Below are 17,536 nucleotides of genomic sequence, written 5' to 3' on the forward strand. Positions count from 1 at the left end.
ATTTCTACTCCTGTTTTTCTCACTAGAGGTTTTCCTCCAAGTATAAGACGAGCAGTGAAACAAACAAAATTTCCACTGAAGATCTCAAACCGTAAAGTTGAACAACAGGTGAAATGCAGCTGAAATGTGTCAGTCCATTCCTAGATTCCGCAGCAAATGAGAATCTGAGGGATTCTAGTAGTCACTGATGTCCAAGAATTTCTTTTGCATCGCCTATCATTGAATAAAGAATATCTTGCTTTTGAATGAGATCAGATCGTTCTGTAGTTCATTTTATAATGAATAGACTTGGTTATGCTGCTTTGAATTTTTTTTTTGGTTGGAATATAGTTAATTTACAATATTGCATTAGTTTTAGGTGTTCAGCACTGTGATTCAATATTTTTACAGATTGTACTCCATTTAACATTATTACAAAATAATGGAGATGGGGCAAATTAGGGATATGAGATTGAGATACAAGCTACTATGTACACAATAGATAACCTACAAGGATACCAGGTATAGCACAGGGAATTATAACCATTATCTTGGTTATGCTCCTTTTAAATACATTTTCCTGTAAGAAAAATAAGGAGCACTTTTTTTTTTAATGAGCATTTTATTTTAATGGTAAAGTAATTAGCATAAAATAAAACACATAGTTATTAAGTGTTTAGTATTTTTAGTTTTGGCAGTTGTATATACTGTGTAACCACAACACAAAGCAAGATATAGGACATTTCCATCATCCCAAGCACGAGTCCCTCTCCAGATGACCTTTCTTAATGTTTCACCATCCGGCATCTTTTTAAGAGGGGGAGACAAAATATGCCCTGTAGTTTGGTCTGCTCTTGCTGTAGTGATACTGATTTGTAGGACAGATGACAATTTAATGGAAAAATATGACTTTTTAAACTCCTCTTCCTCTTTCTATCCAAATCATGGTTAGGTACCTCTTTGTAAGGGAAGATCCTTTGGAATAGGAAATGGCAACCCACTCCAGTATTTTTGCTTGGAAAATTCCATGGACAGAGGAGCCTGGGGGGCTATAGTCCCAAGGTGTCACCAAGAGTCGGACGTGACTGCACACACACGCACACACAACATTTTTGTAATATAAAGAACCTTCTTTCAGTTCTCTATTTTACTTGAGATGGAATACATCCTTTCTTATGGCATCAGAGTATAATACAGTGCCTAGCATGTTATTAGTGTTTTTGAATAAAATTCTTGAATTATGCCTGATTTGACAGAATGAGTGTTCCAGAAATTTGGATCCGGTATTTTCTAGTTTATCTGTGCAACCATCTTGTTATGCAGACTTTCTTAATCGAATTTTCTTTTTTATTCATTCATCACATACTCACTGTACCATACATGTGTGTTTTATCCCAATGACACAATCTCAGTGCCAGTCAGGATGTTACTTAATTGGTGTAGTTAATTGGTGCCAGCTTTTGCATATATATGTCATCTCACGTCCTGGGTTGCCAAGAAGTTTGTTTGGGGGTTTTTCTACAGTGTTATGAAAAACCTGGACAAACTTTTTGGTCAATCCAATAAATCTTTTGAAATAGGTGCTGTTATTCTTTGCATTTTAGAGATGGCAAGACAGGAGCAGATATTGTTTAAATACCCAAGCATCATATTTGCAGTATGATTCTAGTATATCTGGGCTTCCCTTGTGGCTCAGCTGGTAAAGAATCCGCCTACAATGCCGGAGACCTGGGTTCGATCCCTGGGTTAGGAAGATCCCCTGGAGAAGGGACACTTCTAGTATATCTAAAAAAAAAATTTCTTAGTTATCCTAGGGTACTACTGCAATACTTTGGCCACCTCATACGACGAGTTGACTCACTGGAAAAGACTCTGATGCTGGGAAAGGTTGGGGGCGGAAGGAGAAGGGGACGACAGAGAATGAGATGGCTGGATGGCGTCACCGACTCTGTGGACATGAGTTTGAGTGTACTCCGGGAGTTGGTGATGGACAGGGAGGCCTGGCGTGCTGTGATTCATGGGGTCGCGGAGAGTCAGACACGACTGAGCGACTGAACTGAACTGAACTGAACTGCCTATGTGTCTGAATGAGATACCGTATCACAAGGAATGGGAAGTATATGCACAGGTTTGTTAACTAGGCCTGATGTAGTTAACTCCAACCTTGACTTCAACCTTTTCTCCAGTGTCTAGGTTAGTTTTTCAATTTTCAGGCACCACATGGGTAAGTGTAGAGGACTTCTCTCTTCCTTAATCTTTTGTTAAAAAGTAGAACTGATATTTTATAAGTTAAAAGCCTAAGGAAGAAAAGCTTTATACAGTTAAAAAAAATCCTATGATTATTGTGTGTGTCAGGAAATATGTTTTTTGTACAAGTTATTCTTGTAAGTCTTGATAGGTTCATATTTTCATAAAATCTTTATATCTGAAAGTGTCTGTTTCCCCTTCCTGCCACCTCATACACATTTTTGAAAGTAGGGTCGAGGAGTGAAGTAAGTCAGAAAGAGAAAGCCAAATGTTGTATATTAATGCACATATATGGAATCTAGAAAGATGGTACTGATGAACATATTTCAGGGCAGCAGTGGAGACGCAGACATAAAGAACAGACTTGTGGACACAGTGGGGGAAGGAGAGGGTGGGATGAATGGAGAGAATATCATGGAAACATATACATTACCATATATAAAATAGATAGCCAGGGGGAAGTTGCTGTGTGACACAGGGAGCTCAACCCAGTGCTCTGTGATAACCTAGAGGGGTGGAATGGAAAGGGAGATGGGAGGGTTTAGGAGGGAGGGGACAGATGTACACCTGTTGCTGATTCATCTTGTTTTATGGCTGAAATCACAATATTGTAAAGCAATTATCCTCCAATTAAAAAAAAAGAAAGAAAGAAAGTAGGGTCTAAAAAGTATCTCTTTCAGTACTTAAAATGTTAACTTGCCTTTTCAAAATTGATTTATTTAATGAACAAATCACATTTAGAATTTGACATGCTGTTACTACTTTTTACTTTATTAGTAATTTTTATTTAAAGTCATCTTTTGAGTTTTTTGGAACGATTTTAAAGTTTGAACTCAACAAATTTAATTATTGATAATGGAACTATCAAATCATTATTGATGTATCAAACTGTAGTATCTGTTTCACTTTATGTGTCTTTGCTTTAAAAATAGCTATTACAAATAAACTACAATGATTCTGGACCTTTTCTGCTATAATTTCATTTCTGTTTTGTATTTTGATTTTCTTTAGGTCTGGAAAACTGCGTAGTGAAAACTTTAGGTCTGGAAAACTACTTTTCAATAACTGCTTTTTTTTTTATCTGACCATTTGTTTTGGAGTCAGTTTCATACTCTTATGTTTGTCTGAATCAGTTTTCCATTTCAATTTGAAATCTGAATTGTCCACATTTTCAGTGAAGAAATATTTTTCCATTGTTATTTGTTCATTCATTTAGTCCTTGATTGATTTGTTCACCTAGTCGTTGTTTAATTGCTCAGTCTTGTCCGACTATTTGCAACCCCATGGACTGCAGCCTGCCAGACCCCTCTGTCCATGTGATTTCCTAGGCAAGAATTCTGGAGTAGGTTGCCATTTCCTCCTCCAGGGGATCTTCCCAACCCAGGGATCAAACCTAGGTCTCCTGCATAGGCAGGCAGATTCTTTACGTAGATTTTTTTAAAAACAATTGTCAAGCATTATTTTAGGTACTTGTAGTTAATATTCAATGGTCTTCATTCTCATTCCTATTCTAGGACTTCAGAATATGTTATATATTCAAAAGTATTGAGTAGTCACCATGTATAACCAATGCACGAGACTCATTTCCCAAATATTAGAAGGTTGCCTAGATGTGTTTATTATATGCTATGAATATTATTAATATATTATGAATTTTTTTTTAGACTTTGACTTTCTTTCACTTAGGCAGTTTTTTATTCAGTGGTTTACATCTCGAAAGTGAATACAGTGTAAGGAAAAAAGTTTGAATAACTCCTGAAGTCATTAAATGAAAAAGAATCAAAAGAATGGTCTTCAAATTTAAATAATGAAGGAGCGGTCTTATTAAATCACTGTTTGGAAAGTTGAGTTAGAAAATCACTATGTGAAAATAGAATTTGATTCTTCTTTTCTGAAGCCTTCCATGTATGATTGGGTTTTTGTCTTGTTGGCAGTAGGGTAAGGAGGAAGGCAGGGTTTCTGAGGGTTCCCCTGTGACAGAAATGACAAAATAGCAGCTGCCAGCAATGCCTCCAGTTGAGAGCAAGTCAGTAGAACTTTTGCTCCCATCATGGGAAATGAGTTTTTTCTGTTTGATGGCAAATCTTGTGACTCTTTATTTGGAAGGATGATATCCTTTCTTTTCTTTTCTTTTTTTTCCCTTGTATCTGTATATTATTAGGATAAGAATAGGTCAAACACACAGCATTACTTTTTTTTTTTACTAAGAGGTTTTTTTTTTTTTTTAATCAATAATCTTTAAGGAAGTGCGTGGATTTCTTGAAATTCCATTTAAGATTTTTTTCAAGTGTCTATTATCTTCCCTCTCTCCATCATTCAGAGAGGCTCAGGAACTCAGGTTGACAGTCAGCATTTATTGTGGTATACTCAGTGTTCATAGTATAGTTTGTACCTTAAAAGAACAATGATTTGATTTTTTCAGTAACAATTTCCTCTTGTGTGTAGAGGTTGTTAAAAGATGAAATAACTGCTCTCACACTTAAGTACTCATTCTTATCCTCTAAGAATCCTTACAAGGTACTCATTATACCCATTTTTATGGTGAAGAAACAGAATCAAAAGATAAGTAATTTGTCCAAGGTCCTATAACTGATGAATGTAGTATAATTTAGCTTCCAAATTCTTGCTTTGACTCTTAAAGCTCATATTGGTTACAGTTTTCTCCCAGCCTTTTTCTCCCTCTAGAGAATTCTATACCATGTTTATTGCCTACTGTCAATATAACATTATAATTAATTATTTACATGTTTCAGAATAAGGTAGATTCCTCCCACCCCCATGCTATTTTTTTAAAAGAGAGAAAAGGTTACTTATGATTAATGGTTTTATACAGATAGGTCATGGAGAAGGAAATGGCAACCCACTCCAGTGTTCTTGCATGGGAAATCCCATGGACAGAGGAGCCTAGTGGGCTATAGTCCATGGGTTTGCAAGTGTCGGAAACAACTTAGCAACTAAACTACCACCACCACCACATATAGGTCAAGGAATTTCTAAGTTAGCCCAAGTGTTTCCATTTAATGTTAGAATTACTTTTAATTTCTTATCCTAAAATACATGCTGCTAAGTCATTTCAGTCGTGTCCAACTCTGTGCGAACCCATAGACTGCAGCCCACCAGGCTTCCCCTTCCCTGAATTCTCCAGGCAAGAACGCTGGAGTGGGTTGCCGTTTCCTTCCCCAGTGAAAGTGAAAAGTGAAAGTGAAGTCGCTCACTCAAGTCCGACTTAGCGACCCCATGGACTGCAGCCCACCAGGCTCCTCTGTCCATGGGATTTTCCAAGCAAGAGCACTGGAGTGGGGTGCCATTGCCTTCTCCGTGTTAAGGCTTCGATAGGGTCAATTACATCCTCCAACCGCATTGAAGGCACACACACACACAGACACACAAGCTGCTAAGTGGTCATACATACAGATCTTTGACCCATTGGGATCATACCAATGGTAGATTGGTTAGGGTTACCTCTAATTTGTTAACATGCCTGACCTTAAATTCATGGGAATCCCAGGCTACACCTTCATATCCAACCCTGTAGATGTGGAGTCCATAGATTAGTGCCACAAATCCACTGAGTTACATACCAGTAACTCTCTCTAGGGGTAATAACAGACACAGTTCATAAAGCACCCAGCCTTGTCTCATAATTACCAGGTTATCATTTTTAGTATGCTTTAACTGTTCCCAACATAGAGGAGCCTTTAAACCTAAATTACCATAGCCTGGTGTTAACCATGTAGATCCTCTCCATAATTGTGGGAATTTTCCTTTTAATAGATGAAAAGTTAATTTTTTATTGAGACTTAGCTCATCCCTCCAATTGAGTTTAAATGACACTAAGAGAAAACTTAAATCTATGGCTGGCATCAGAGCAGGTATTATTAATTGGCCAGGTGAGAGGATCCCATCTAGTAATGTCATGAATAGATAGAACAGGACTGAACACTCATCTGAAATAAATTTCCTAGGAGGTATCCAATCAGAGCCCCAGAGAACAGAAATCCACCTAGAGAACAGGTAATCCAGAAGTACTAGGCACAGGTAATTGGCCACAACCCAACAATTGGTTTGACTTTTAAACTAGCATAGAATCATGTCCATGATAGAAAACATGTGACTAAAAGGCATAGGTCCAAGGAATCAAGAAAACATTATAAATGATCATAAAAGTCAGATCAGCATCTTGGGCATGCCAGAGAAAATGGAGATATATCTCTTAATAGGTTACTAGACTGAGATTAAGACTTATTTTAACAAATAATATTACCTTTAAGGAAGGAAATCTATAAATCCCTATGAGCAGCAGAAATCTTAGTCAAACTCTAGATAATTCTTAGGAATCATATTTTGTTAAATCAATCATAAAATTTAGCCCTTGATTTATGGACTTCCCAGGTGCCTCAATGTTAAAGAATCTGCCAAGCAGTAGACGTAAGTTCAATCCCTGGGTTGGGAAGATCCCCTGGAGAAAGGTATGCCCTCCCACTTCAGTCCAGTATTCTTGCCTGGAAAATCCAATCAACAGAGAAGCCTGACGGGATATAGTCCATGGGGTTGCACACAGTTGGACACGACTGAGTGACTAACACATTCACTTGTGTTTTTTTTCCGTGCTATATTTTTCTCTCAGGGAATAGTGGTTATTGCTTAATACAAGCTTCAAAAAAGTAATAGCCATTGACAAAATAGTTAGTTGTTGGTTATTGAGGGGCATTTGTTTTCTGGATTTTCTTGGTCTTCAACTCCTGCTATGCTTTCCTCTACATTATGACGCCCTTTGAGGCCCCTGGTTCATTTGTCAACTTGTCAGTTCTTCAAGGACATAGAGGTAATTTAGAACTAGGGCAGCTTCCTCACTTTTCTTCCTTGAACCAAAAACATTTGTAAAAACCCTTAAACTCAGTTGCAGGGTTTTCTACATTATCTGATCTTCCTCACTCCAGATTAGTGGTCCCCAAACTTTGTGGCACCAGAGACTGGTTTTGTGGAAGACAGGTTTTCCATGGACTTGGGGAGGGAGGCCTAGGGAAATTGTTTTGGAATGATTCAAGCACGTTACATTTATTATGTACGTTATTTCTAATTTAATGCTGCCACTGATCTGACTGGAGGTACCGGTCCATGACCAGAGGTTGAGGACCTTTGCTCTAGAACATACTTTATTAGGAAGGCCTTTTTCTGAGTTAATTTGAACTTGATGTTAAAGGAAACCATTGAGAGCAATTGACTCATTTTAGTGGAAGTTTAATGTTGCCTGGAGGTGGACACACAAATAAACAAATTTGACCTTTGGCCAGATATTCTTGTGTAAAATGGGCATATCAGATTCTGGATTGATTATACATTTTAGATTGCTCAGCATAATCTAATATGACCTGAAAAAACAAAATGCTTATCAAGTCATTTCCTCTGATAAAGTCCAACTTTATATAAATAATGGGGCTGTAATTTTATTCTTTTCATTCAGTTCAGTTCAGTCGCTCAGTCGTGTCCGACTCTTTGTGACCCCATGAATCACAGCACACCAGGCCTCCCTGTCCATCACCAAATCCCGGAGTTCACTCAAACTCATGTCTGTCAAGTCGGTGATGCCATCCAGCCATCTCATTCTCTGTCGTCCCCTTCTCCTCCTGCCCCCAATCTTTCCCAGCATCAGACTTTTCCAGTGAGTCATCTCGTCGCATGAGGTGGCCAAAGTATTGCAGTTTCAGCTTTAGCATCAGTCCTTCCAATGAACACCCAGGATTGATCTCCTTTAGAATGGACTGGTTGGATCTCCTTGCGGTACAAGGGACTCTCAAGGGTCTTCTCCAACACCACAGTTCAAAAGCATCAATTCTTCGGCGATGAGCTTTCTTCACAGTCCAACTCTCACATCCATACATGACCACTGGAAAAACCATAGCCTTGACTAGACGGACCTTTGTTGGCAAAGTAATGTCTCTGCTTTTTAATATGCTATCTAGGCTGGTCATAACTTTCCTTCCAAGGAGTAAGCGTCTTTCTTTTCATTAGGACTAGCTTAAGAAAATGGTTAGTGAGCTGTTCTCTTAGACATTACACTCAGTGCAAACTAAGCCCAAAGATTCAGATTTCATTTCCAGTGGGTCCCAAATGAAGAGGAATTGTTTTATAAATGTGATTATAAAACTTTCAAGTTAGCTAAGTGGTGATTCACTGGATTTTTACTATAATTTAACCTTTAAAACTATGGTTGCTTAATAAACAGATTTTTGTACTGGAAAGTTCCATATTTCCAGTGTTCACCTCCATTAGGAAAGGACTTATTTAAGAAAATATCTTTAGGATAGCATGTTTCAGGGTAGTTTTCTTTAATAACTGCCAAGGCAAAGGGAATAAAGGAGCTGCTGATCATGTGATGATTATAATGACTTTATTTCTGTGGATCTTGGTGATACCAGTTTTACCTGAGAGATGTGAGTGAAACAGTTTGTCAAACTGTAATAGTCCTGGCTCATTTACAGAATTTTGGTTGAGATTGACTTGCAAGACTGGTGAGTTGAAACTAAAGGGGAAAGGGTGATTTGAACTCTGAATGTCACTTAAATTTGTTTTTTCATACAAGTTTTTTTTTTTTTTCCTGAAAAGCTTTTTAAAGTAGTTTTTAGTTGATTTGTGTTTGAAAGTTTGCTTTAATTTTTAGTAATGCTGTTGGTTGTATTTTGTTAAATTACATTAGAACAGTGCTAATGAATTAATTTAAATGAAATTGGTTGAATAGTATCAGAGTTTCAGAGGATTAAATCTGATGCGCTCATCTTTCTCTAATGTTAGGACCATTACATTTTCTCTGCTGAAGTGAAGCACTAAATTATCGCTTCCAAAATAACCTGCAGTTTTAGTTGGTAGTTATAGTCATGCATCATGCGTTGAGTTAATTAATTTCATGTTACTGTTTAGAACCAGTCTTTCACCCATGATAAGAAACAATTTCTTTAAAAAGTAAATTCCTCCAGAATCAGGTGATACTGAGTCTTCTTTTAGACAAAGGATCTTTATTGTAGTATATGTTACACTGGCTTGTTCAATGTCAGTCGCTTAGTTTGCAACCCCATGGACTGCAGCACGCCAGGCTTCCCTGTCCTTTACCATCTCCCAGAGCTTGCTCAAACTCATGTTCATTGAGTCAGTGATGCCAATGGACCTCTCTTTAAGAATTTTCCACGGTTTGTTGTGATGCACACAGTCAAGGGCTTTAATGTAGTCAATGAAGAAGTAGATGTTTTTCTGGAATTCTCTTGCCAGCCAGATGTTCAAGCTGGATTTAGAAAAGGCAGAGGAACCAGAGATCAGATTGCCAGCATCCATTGGACCATAGAAAAAGCAAGAGAATTCCAGAAAAACATCTACACTGGCTTACAGTGCAGTATTGTTTTCAAAGATAATAATCCTCAGACAACATTTCCTCCAAAGAAGTAATGTTAAAGGAAAAGAACAAAATACTCTGCAATAAAGGGAAAACAAAAAAGCAGTTATTATAATAACATATAGGTATTAGAAAAAAGATCCTTTTAGCTTATCAGTGTAGTTGGAATTTTAGCCCTTGTATTGGCTTACTACACGTTTCTATGTGATGCATATTTCTCTTCATCAAGTTCAGTCTTCTGAAACCCCAGTACTGTACAGAACGTTTTTAAAGCAAAAAAAAAGGTCTTAGTAGCTTTGCAGAGTTCATTTAAATTGTTGTTGTTGTTCTGTCACTGAGTCATGTCTGACTCTTTGTGACCCAGTGAACTGAAGCACACCAGGCTTCCCTGTCATCCTCTACCTCCTGGAGTTTGCTCAGATTCATGTCCATTGAGTTGGTTATGCTACCTAACCATCTCATCCTTTGCCACCCCCTTCTCCTTTTGCCTTCAATCTTTCTCAGCATCAGGGTCTTTTCCAGTGAGTTGGCTCTTTGCATCAGGTGGCCAAACATTTATTTGAATCACCATGTTTTTGAAAAATGTGTCTCTGTAGACTTTTTGCTTACTCATTCAAAATGTCAAAGGAGATAGATATGGAAAATACAAACCCACATTAACAGGAAGACAATGTCCTGTTACTTAATTGCTCACTGAATACATTTTACTGAGGCATCATTGGTTCTTTGAATTCAACTCACTCTCCCCACCCCAATGCGCTGATTTAAGTTTGTCATCCCCTTTTTGTGTTCAGGAGAATATAATGCCTAACTGTGAGTCATCAGCTTTGTATAGATACATATTAAATCTGTCCCTGTAATAGTATCTTCTGCAACTAAATCAGTCATAAACAAAAATGTAAACTGGATACGAATTATGGAGGTGTTCTTGGGTGTAGTTAGGAGAGCATTCAGGCTCTGGAACCAGATTGTCATAGTTTGAACCCTGCTTTTCCCACTTTCTACATGTGTCACTTCGGGCCAGCTGCCTTAAATCTCTGTCTCTTGAGTATTTCAAGTCCCACCTTCTAGGGTTATTATGTGAAAATGAAATGAGGCCCAGTAAGTTGGCTACATATAAACAAGTTCATTTCTGAGAGTACGTTCATAAGTCCAACAGACTTAGCCTCAGTACCCAACTAACCCAATCGGCTGTATGGTACTGTGCTGTAATAGATTTCCAGTGCATTTCACACAAATAATACACAAAAAATGAAGAAAACATTTTAAAATCTTACAGTACAGTACCTTGAAAAGTGCAGTAGTACCAGCTACATCACTGCTGCTTTTACACTTGCTTCTGAACATCCTGTGCTTAAAACGAAGATACTATAAAATACCATTCAGTAGTGTACACAAAAGCACAACTACTTGTAAAGGATGCATGCACAAGACAGCCATGTGAACTAACTCATGTGATTAGCCAGCCGTGTGAACACACGTTTGCATCTTGGAAAGTTTGCAACTTGAAGGTTCATATGTAGGAGACATACTGTAATGCATATGAAACACTTAGAAATGGGTCTGGCACATAATAAGTACTCAAGTTTTGGAAACCTTATATGTACCTCATATTGTAAGTGTTAAATCCAGTTGAATCACCTGTATGTTCATTTTCAAGTTGTTATTAAAAGGAAAAGACCAAGTTGACAGTTGTTAAAGGGATCTTGTGAGGGCCTGAAATTATGGACTATAAAGACTATGTATAGACCATAGATCAACAAACTACCTGGCCATCACTTGGTTTTATAAATAAAATTTTACTAGAACACAGCTATACCCATTCATTTCTGTATTCCTGATGATTGTTTTGGGCTTACCATGGAAAAAGTTGAGTAGTTGTGACGGAGATCTAATGGCCTGCAGAGCTAAAATATTTTCTACTGGGTCCTTTATGAAAATGTGTCTTGCTCTTCTTGTTGTTCAGTCACTAAGTCATTTCCGACTCTTTGTGACCCCAGGCTTCCCTGTCCACTGTCTTCTAGAGTTTGCTCAAATCCAAGTCCATGGAGTCAGTGATGCTATCTATCCATCTCATCTTTTGCTGCCCTCTTCACCTTTCACCTTCAGTCCTTCCCAGCATCAGGGTCTTTTCTAACAAGTCAGTTCTTGACATCAGGTGACCAAAATACTGGAGCTTCAGCTTCAGCATCAGTCCTTCCAATGAATATTCAGAACTGATGTCCTTTAGGATTGACTGGTTGGATCTCCTTGCTGTCCGAAGGACTCTCAAGAGTTTTCTCCAACACCACAATTTAAAGCATCAATTCTTCGGTGCTCAGTTTTCTTTATAGTCCAACTCTCACATCCATATATGACTATTGGAAAAACATAGGTTTGACTACATAGACCTTTGTTGGCAAGGTGATATCTTTTGCTTTTTAATATGCTGTCTAGATTTGTCATAGCTTTCCTTCCAAGGAGCAAGAGTCTTACTTTCATGGCTGCAGTCACCATACACCGTGATTTTGGAGCCCACAAAAATAAAAGTGACAGATTTCTATTCACCATGAAGTTCTGGGACTGGATGCCATGATCTTAGTATTTTGAATGTTGAGTTTTAAGGCAGTTTTTCACTCTCTTCTTTCACGTTCGTCAAGAGACTCTTTAGTTCCTCTTCACTTTCTGCCGTTAGAGTGGTAACATCTGCATATCAGAGGTTGTTGATGTTTGTCCTGCAAAGCGGAAAGTGAAAAATAAGCCCACCCTGCTATAGACTCCAGAAACTGTATAAACCTCTGTAATGGAGAATATTTTGATCGTAGGTGCTTCTAGAACTCAGTTTAAGAAATAATTGTTAATGATCTTCATAAGAAAGATGCATATTTGAATTACCTCTAATGTTTCAAAGATAAAATCATATGTCTGCTTCCTGTATCTTACCAATTTACTTGGAATCTATGAGAGTTGGGTTTGAAAAGGACTGATATAATTTACAAGGGTTCCTAAAGAATACTGATGTTCATCCTTGCTGACTAGTGTATGATTTTCTCACATAGTTCAGTGTTTTGGTTTTTTAAGGCCTAAGCAACTGCTTCAGATTGATTGTAAACAAATTATGAGCCATAGTAGACCAGTGGGGCTCCAGGTTGAATATGAACATAGTTTCTGCTTCATTGGGTTGTGAGATTAGCCCAGGGCTTCCCTAGTAGCTCAGCTGGTAAAGAATCCACGTGCAGTGCGAGAGACCTGGGTTCAATCCCTGGCTTGGGATGATCTCCTGGAGAAGGGAACAGCTATCCACTCCAGTATTCTAGTCTGGAGATGTCCATGGACTGTATTAGTCCATGGGGTTGCAAAATGTCAGACATGACTCAGCAGCTTTCACTTCACTTCAAATATATGTCCTGTGTTTGGTTAAATTTTCTATTCACATGTATTACAAATCTTGAATCTGCCTGCCTGCCTGCCTGTCTGCCTTGCATATTATGGCAGTGCCTGAGTAGAGCATGTGGTGAGCAGAGGATTGTATGTTTCTTTGTTTCCTTAGAAAGTGTGTGTGTGTATTGTATGTTTCCTTGTTTCCTTAGAAATTGGGGTGTGTGTGTGTGTGTGGATTGTATGTTTCCTTGTTTCCTTAGAAATTGGTGTGTGTGTGTGTGTGCTCTAGAGAAACTGGCTCTAGGAAAAGGACAGGTATAGACTAAAGTGTGGAGAAATTGGGGGTGTGTGTGTGTGTGGATTGTATATTTCCTTGTTTTCTTAGAAATTGGGGTGTGTGTGTGTGTGTGCTGTAGAAAAACTGGCTCTAGGAAAACGACAGGTATAGACTAAAGTGTGGAGATTTAAGGGGAAAGGCTTCCCTGGTGGCTCAGAGGTTAAAGCATCTGCCTCCAATGCGGGAGACCCGGGTTCGATCCCTGGGTTGGGAAGATCCCCTCGAGAAGGAAGTGGTAACCCACTCCAGTATTCTTGCCTGGAGAATCCCATGGACGGAGAAGCCTGGTAGGCTACAGTCCACGGGGTCGCAGAGTCGGACACGACTGAGTGACAGAACGGAACAGAACTTTTCCATAATTAGACAATAAAAATATAAAATTACTGAGATCTTTCATTGTGGATATTACGCTTACTCTATCTTGAAGTAATTCCTATGTTTAATAAAAGAACTTATAGAAGAAAAAGCTTTAAAATGAGTCAGAATATTTGGAACTGTATTTTCTTGAATAGAAAAACTAAGTAGCTTTTAAATATTTCTTTATAGTAACTATTAATTCTAGTCAGATTAAATCTAGTGAATTGTGGTTAACTCTATTTAATTTTTTTTTTCTCTCCTTAAAAAAAATGTAGGCATTTCAGTCGAACCATGGAAGAACTGGTTCATGATCTTGTCTCAGCCTTGGAGGAGAGCTCAGAGCAAGCTCGAGGTGGATTTGCTGAAACGGGAGACCATTCTCGGAGTATCTCTTGCCCTCTGAAACGCCAGGCCAGGAAGCGGAGGGGGAGAAAACGGAGGTCGTATAATGTTCATCACCCTTGGGAGACCGGTCACTGCTTAAGTGAAGGCTCTGATTCTAGTTTAGAAGAACCAAGCAAGGATTATAGAGAGAACCATAATAATAATAAAAAGGATCACAGTGACTCTGACGATCAAATGTTAGTGGCAAAGCGCAGGCCGTCATCCAACTTAAATAATAATGTTCGAGGGAAGAGACCCCTCTGGCATGAGTCTGATTTTGCCGTGGACAGCCTTGGGAATAGGACTCTGCGCAGGAGGCGGAAGGTCAAGCGCATGGCCGTGGACTTCCCGCCAGAGAACCCCAACAAGCGGACAATGACCCAGCCCCTGGAAGGTTGCAGAGATCAGGACATGGACAATGACAACAGAGCTTACCAATATCAAGAGTTTACCAAGAACAAAGTCAAAAAAAGGAAACTGAAAATAGTTAGACAGGGACCAAAAATCCAAGATGAAGGAGTAGTTTTAGAAAGTGAGGAAATAAGCCAGACCAATAAGGACAAAATGGAATATGAAGAGCAAAAAGTCTCAGATGAACTCATGAGTGAAAGGTGACTTTTCTATTCTCTAAATATAAAAATATGTCTCCAGTGTTTGTGGTTGATTGTGTTTTGGATTTTAATTGATTCTATTTGAAAGTGATTATAAGTTATAATAATGGTAGTGATACTACTGTTTAACCACAGTTGTGTTTACTTATAATTTATGATGTTTCACACAAAGCAAAATTGCTTGTTTGATTTATACAAAGTCTTTTGATTGTGTCCTAATGACTTAATTTTCAGCTACAAAGAGAAAAGGAAGTGGATTTTCAATGGAAAAGAATGCTTTTGATTAACAACACATTTATAATTCTTAGAATTGCATTTATAATTATTTATTTGTATAATTATAGAGCTTTAGCCGTGGTGCTTTTTAGTGTCATGATCCATTGGTATATTCTAATTTCTGAGAACCAAACCTTGATACCACTTCATAGTGTGTGACTAGATATTTTAAAAAGTCTGTAGATTGTTTGGAATTCTGATCACTTATGAATTGTAAAACCCAATATATAGTCCAGAAACTCCTGACCTTGTTTTTAGACAAGTGGGAGAAGGATCCTTTGGCAATTAGTCTAATCAATCCATTCTAGAAAGCAGGTGTATCACAATGAGAGTTGTTAAGGACTGTTTTGACACCTTTAAAAGGTAAGTGATCACTTTTCTTTTACACAGAACTAATGTTACCTATAGGAATGAGAAAACAGTGACCCTGTTCATACTTTTAAGTGTATCCTTAAAATCAAATGCAAAACTACGATCAAGAAAAAATTTTCTTTAAAAATGGTCTGGAAAGAGTATTTGATTTTTAGTTGGTAGGATTGGCATCATTTTAATAATGTGCAATGTTTTTTCTCTCTTGTAAATGTTGCAGATATGAGTAAGACCTAGTATAAGTTTGTAGAAATGTACCTTTTATTAGAGGTGGTTTGCTATTTATGTAATTTTTCTAAAGAAGTAAAAATTACTTAAATGTTTTAGGAAGCTTTCGAAAACTTTATCTTACCTGCATTTCTTCCAAAAAAGTTGTCATTTTTCTACTGGAATGAGAATTATTTGTATGCTAGTATTGGACCATTGTGGCTGAGGACCATCCAGCTTGACTTGAAAGTAATTATCTTGCTCAGTTGCTGGGAAAGAGAATGTGTGGCATTTGAGATAAATCCTCAATTCTGGATTATTCACAGGTTACCTGCTTTCTAGATTGATTGTGTAAGCCCCTCCTTTTATCGATGTCTGCCTTTTATTGACAGTATACCCTGGACTAGAAATGAGATGAAACTCTTTTATTTCTTTTCATTGTAAAAAGTATTTGAGTATTAGGTTGTAATCAGGCTACCCAGCAGTCATCAGTCTAACTACAAGTTCCAAAAAAGGATGTTTTCACTCCTGAGTAAATTATTTTTTTTCCTTGTATTTTAAACTTACTCATTCAACTATTTCTATGGTCACTTAAGAATTAGGTATATATTCCTTCTGTGGGAAGATTGCTAAATATTTAAAGTGTCTTCCCAATAAGAATAAATGCCTTTTGAGACAACTTCCAAAACTTTCCAACTGTACAAAGCTGTATATTGCCTTGGAACTAATTTATATATAAGAGTGGAAAACTTTTCTATGTGTGTGTGATTTAGGGCCTCCCTGGTGGCTCAGATGGTAAAGAATCTGCCTGCATTGTGTATATGTACCAAAGCACAATCAACCAATATAATATTGTAAAATAATTAGCCTCCAATTTAAAAAAAAAAAAGAAAAAATATAAATAAGCAAAGAAAATATTAAAAAAAAAAAAGAATCTGCCTGCAGTGCTGGAGACTTGGGTTTGATCTCGGTTGGAAAGATCCCCTGGAGAAGGAAATGGGCAACCTACTCCAGTATTCTTGCCTGGGAAATCTCATGAACAGAGGACCCTGGTAGGCTATAGTCCTTGGGGTAGCAAATGACTTAACACACATTTGAATAACTACTGTGTACTGTCCACTCATCCCAAGACAAACATGATTCTCTCCAGCCTCATAATCTGAGATAGCCACACAAGCACATGGTGATAAAGAAATGTGCTAAGCAGAGGGTACTAGTGATTGGAAGCCTCATTCAGATATTGGTGGATTTAAGGCAGGTCATCCCAGGTATACAGAATAGTTCATCCAGGGGCATGGGCTGTGAGGCAAGTGTGATATATGTGAGCAAGTATAGGTAGTTCCTTATTACTCCAATATGAAATGGGAACAGAGGCTATAGCAGTAAGTATCCTTTGGAGGCCTGTGAGCTCTGGTAGTTTGAATTTCTTCATATAAGTAATGAAAATCAGTGAGGAATTTTTAGCATAATTGGATTTACATTTGATCAGGGATCTTGATCACAGTGTCTTGTTTAGTTTTGGCTGACCTTCAGACTATCCTTAAGAGGATGGTGATGTGATTAGTCACTCAGTCGTGTGACTGCGAACCCATGGAATTGGCCCACCAGGCTCCTCTGTCCACGGGATTCTCCAGGCAAGAATACTGGAGTGGGTTGCCATGCCCTTCTCCGTGGGATCTTCCCAACCCAGGGATTGAACCCAGGTCTCCCCTGTTGCAGGTGGATTCTTTACCATCTGAGCTACCGGGGAAAACCATGGTGATGACAGTAGAGGAATAAAACTATGGGAGCAATTTTAAGAGTTGGAAGTTTGGCTGACTATATTTTGGGGCAGATGAATGAGAAAGAGAACTCTCAGATGATGCCCAGGTTATCAAGAATAGAAAATATAGGCAATGAGCAGACTGGGACAGGATTTTAGAGTTCGTGTACATGTATTAATTCAATAAGCATTCATAAGTCTGTTCTCTAAATACTGTGCTATAAAAGTCATACTAAAAAAAAAAAAGTGGGAAGAGGTATCTT

The 17,536-nt window shown here is 38.0% G+C and overlaps 1 protein-coding gene across 3 annotated transcripts in view; it reads left to right on the forward strand.

The window, feature by feature from the left end:
* Positions 1 to 17,536, forward strand: part of GPATCH2 (G-patch domain containing 2) — a 205,100-nt gene that overhangs the window by 950 nt on the left and 186,614 nt on the right. For all 3 annotated transcript variants that reach the window (XM_055419891.2, XM_055419892.2, XM_088845544.1), the window contains exon 2: positions 13,940 to 14,659. In XM_055419891.2, coding sequence (XP_055275866.1) covers positions 13,940 to 14,659 — 720 coding nt within the window. The remainder of the gene's footprint in view (positions 1 to 13,939; positions 14,660 to 17,536) is intronic.

Source organism: Moschus berezovskii, chromosome 17, assembly GCF_049115385.1.
Source record: "Moschus berezovskii isolate FMDL1 chromosome 17, NW_MosBer_1.0, whole genome shotgun sequence".
In the NCBI taxonomy this organism is placed as follows: domain Eukaryota; kingdom Metazoa; phylum Chordata; class Mammalia; order Artiodactyla; family Moschidae; genus Moschus; species Moschus berezovskii.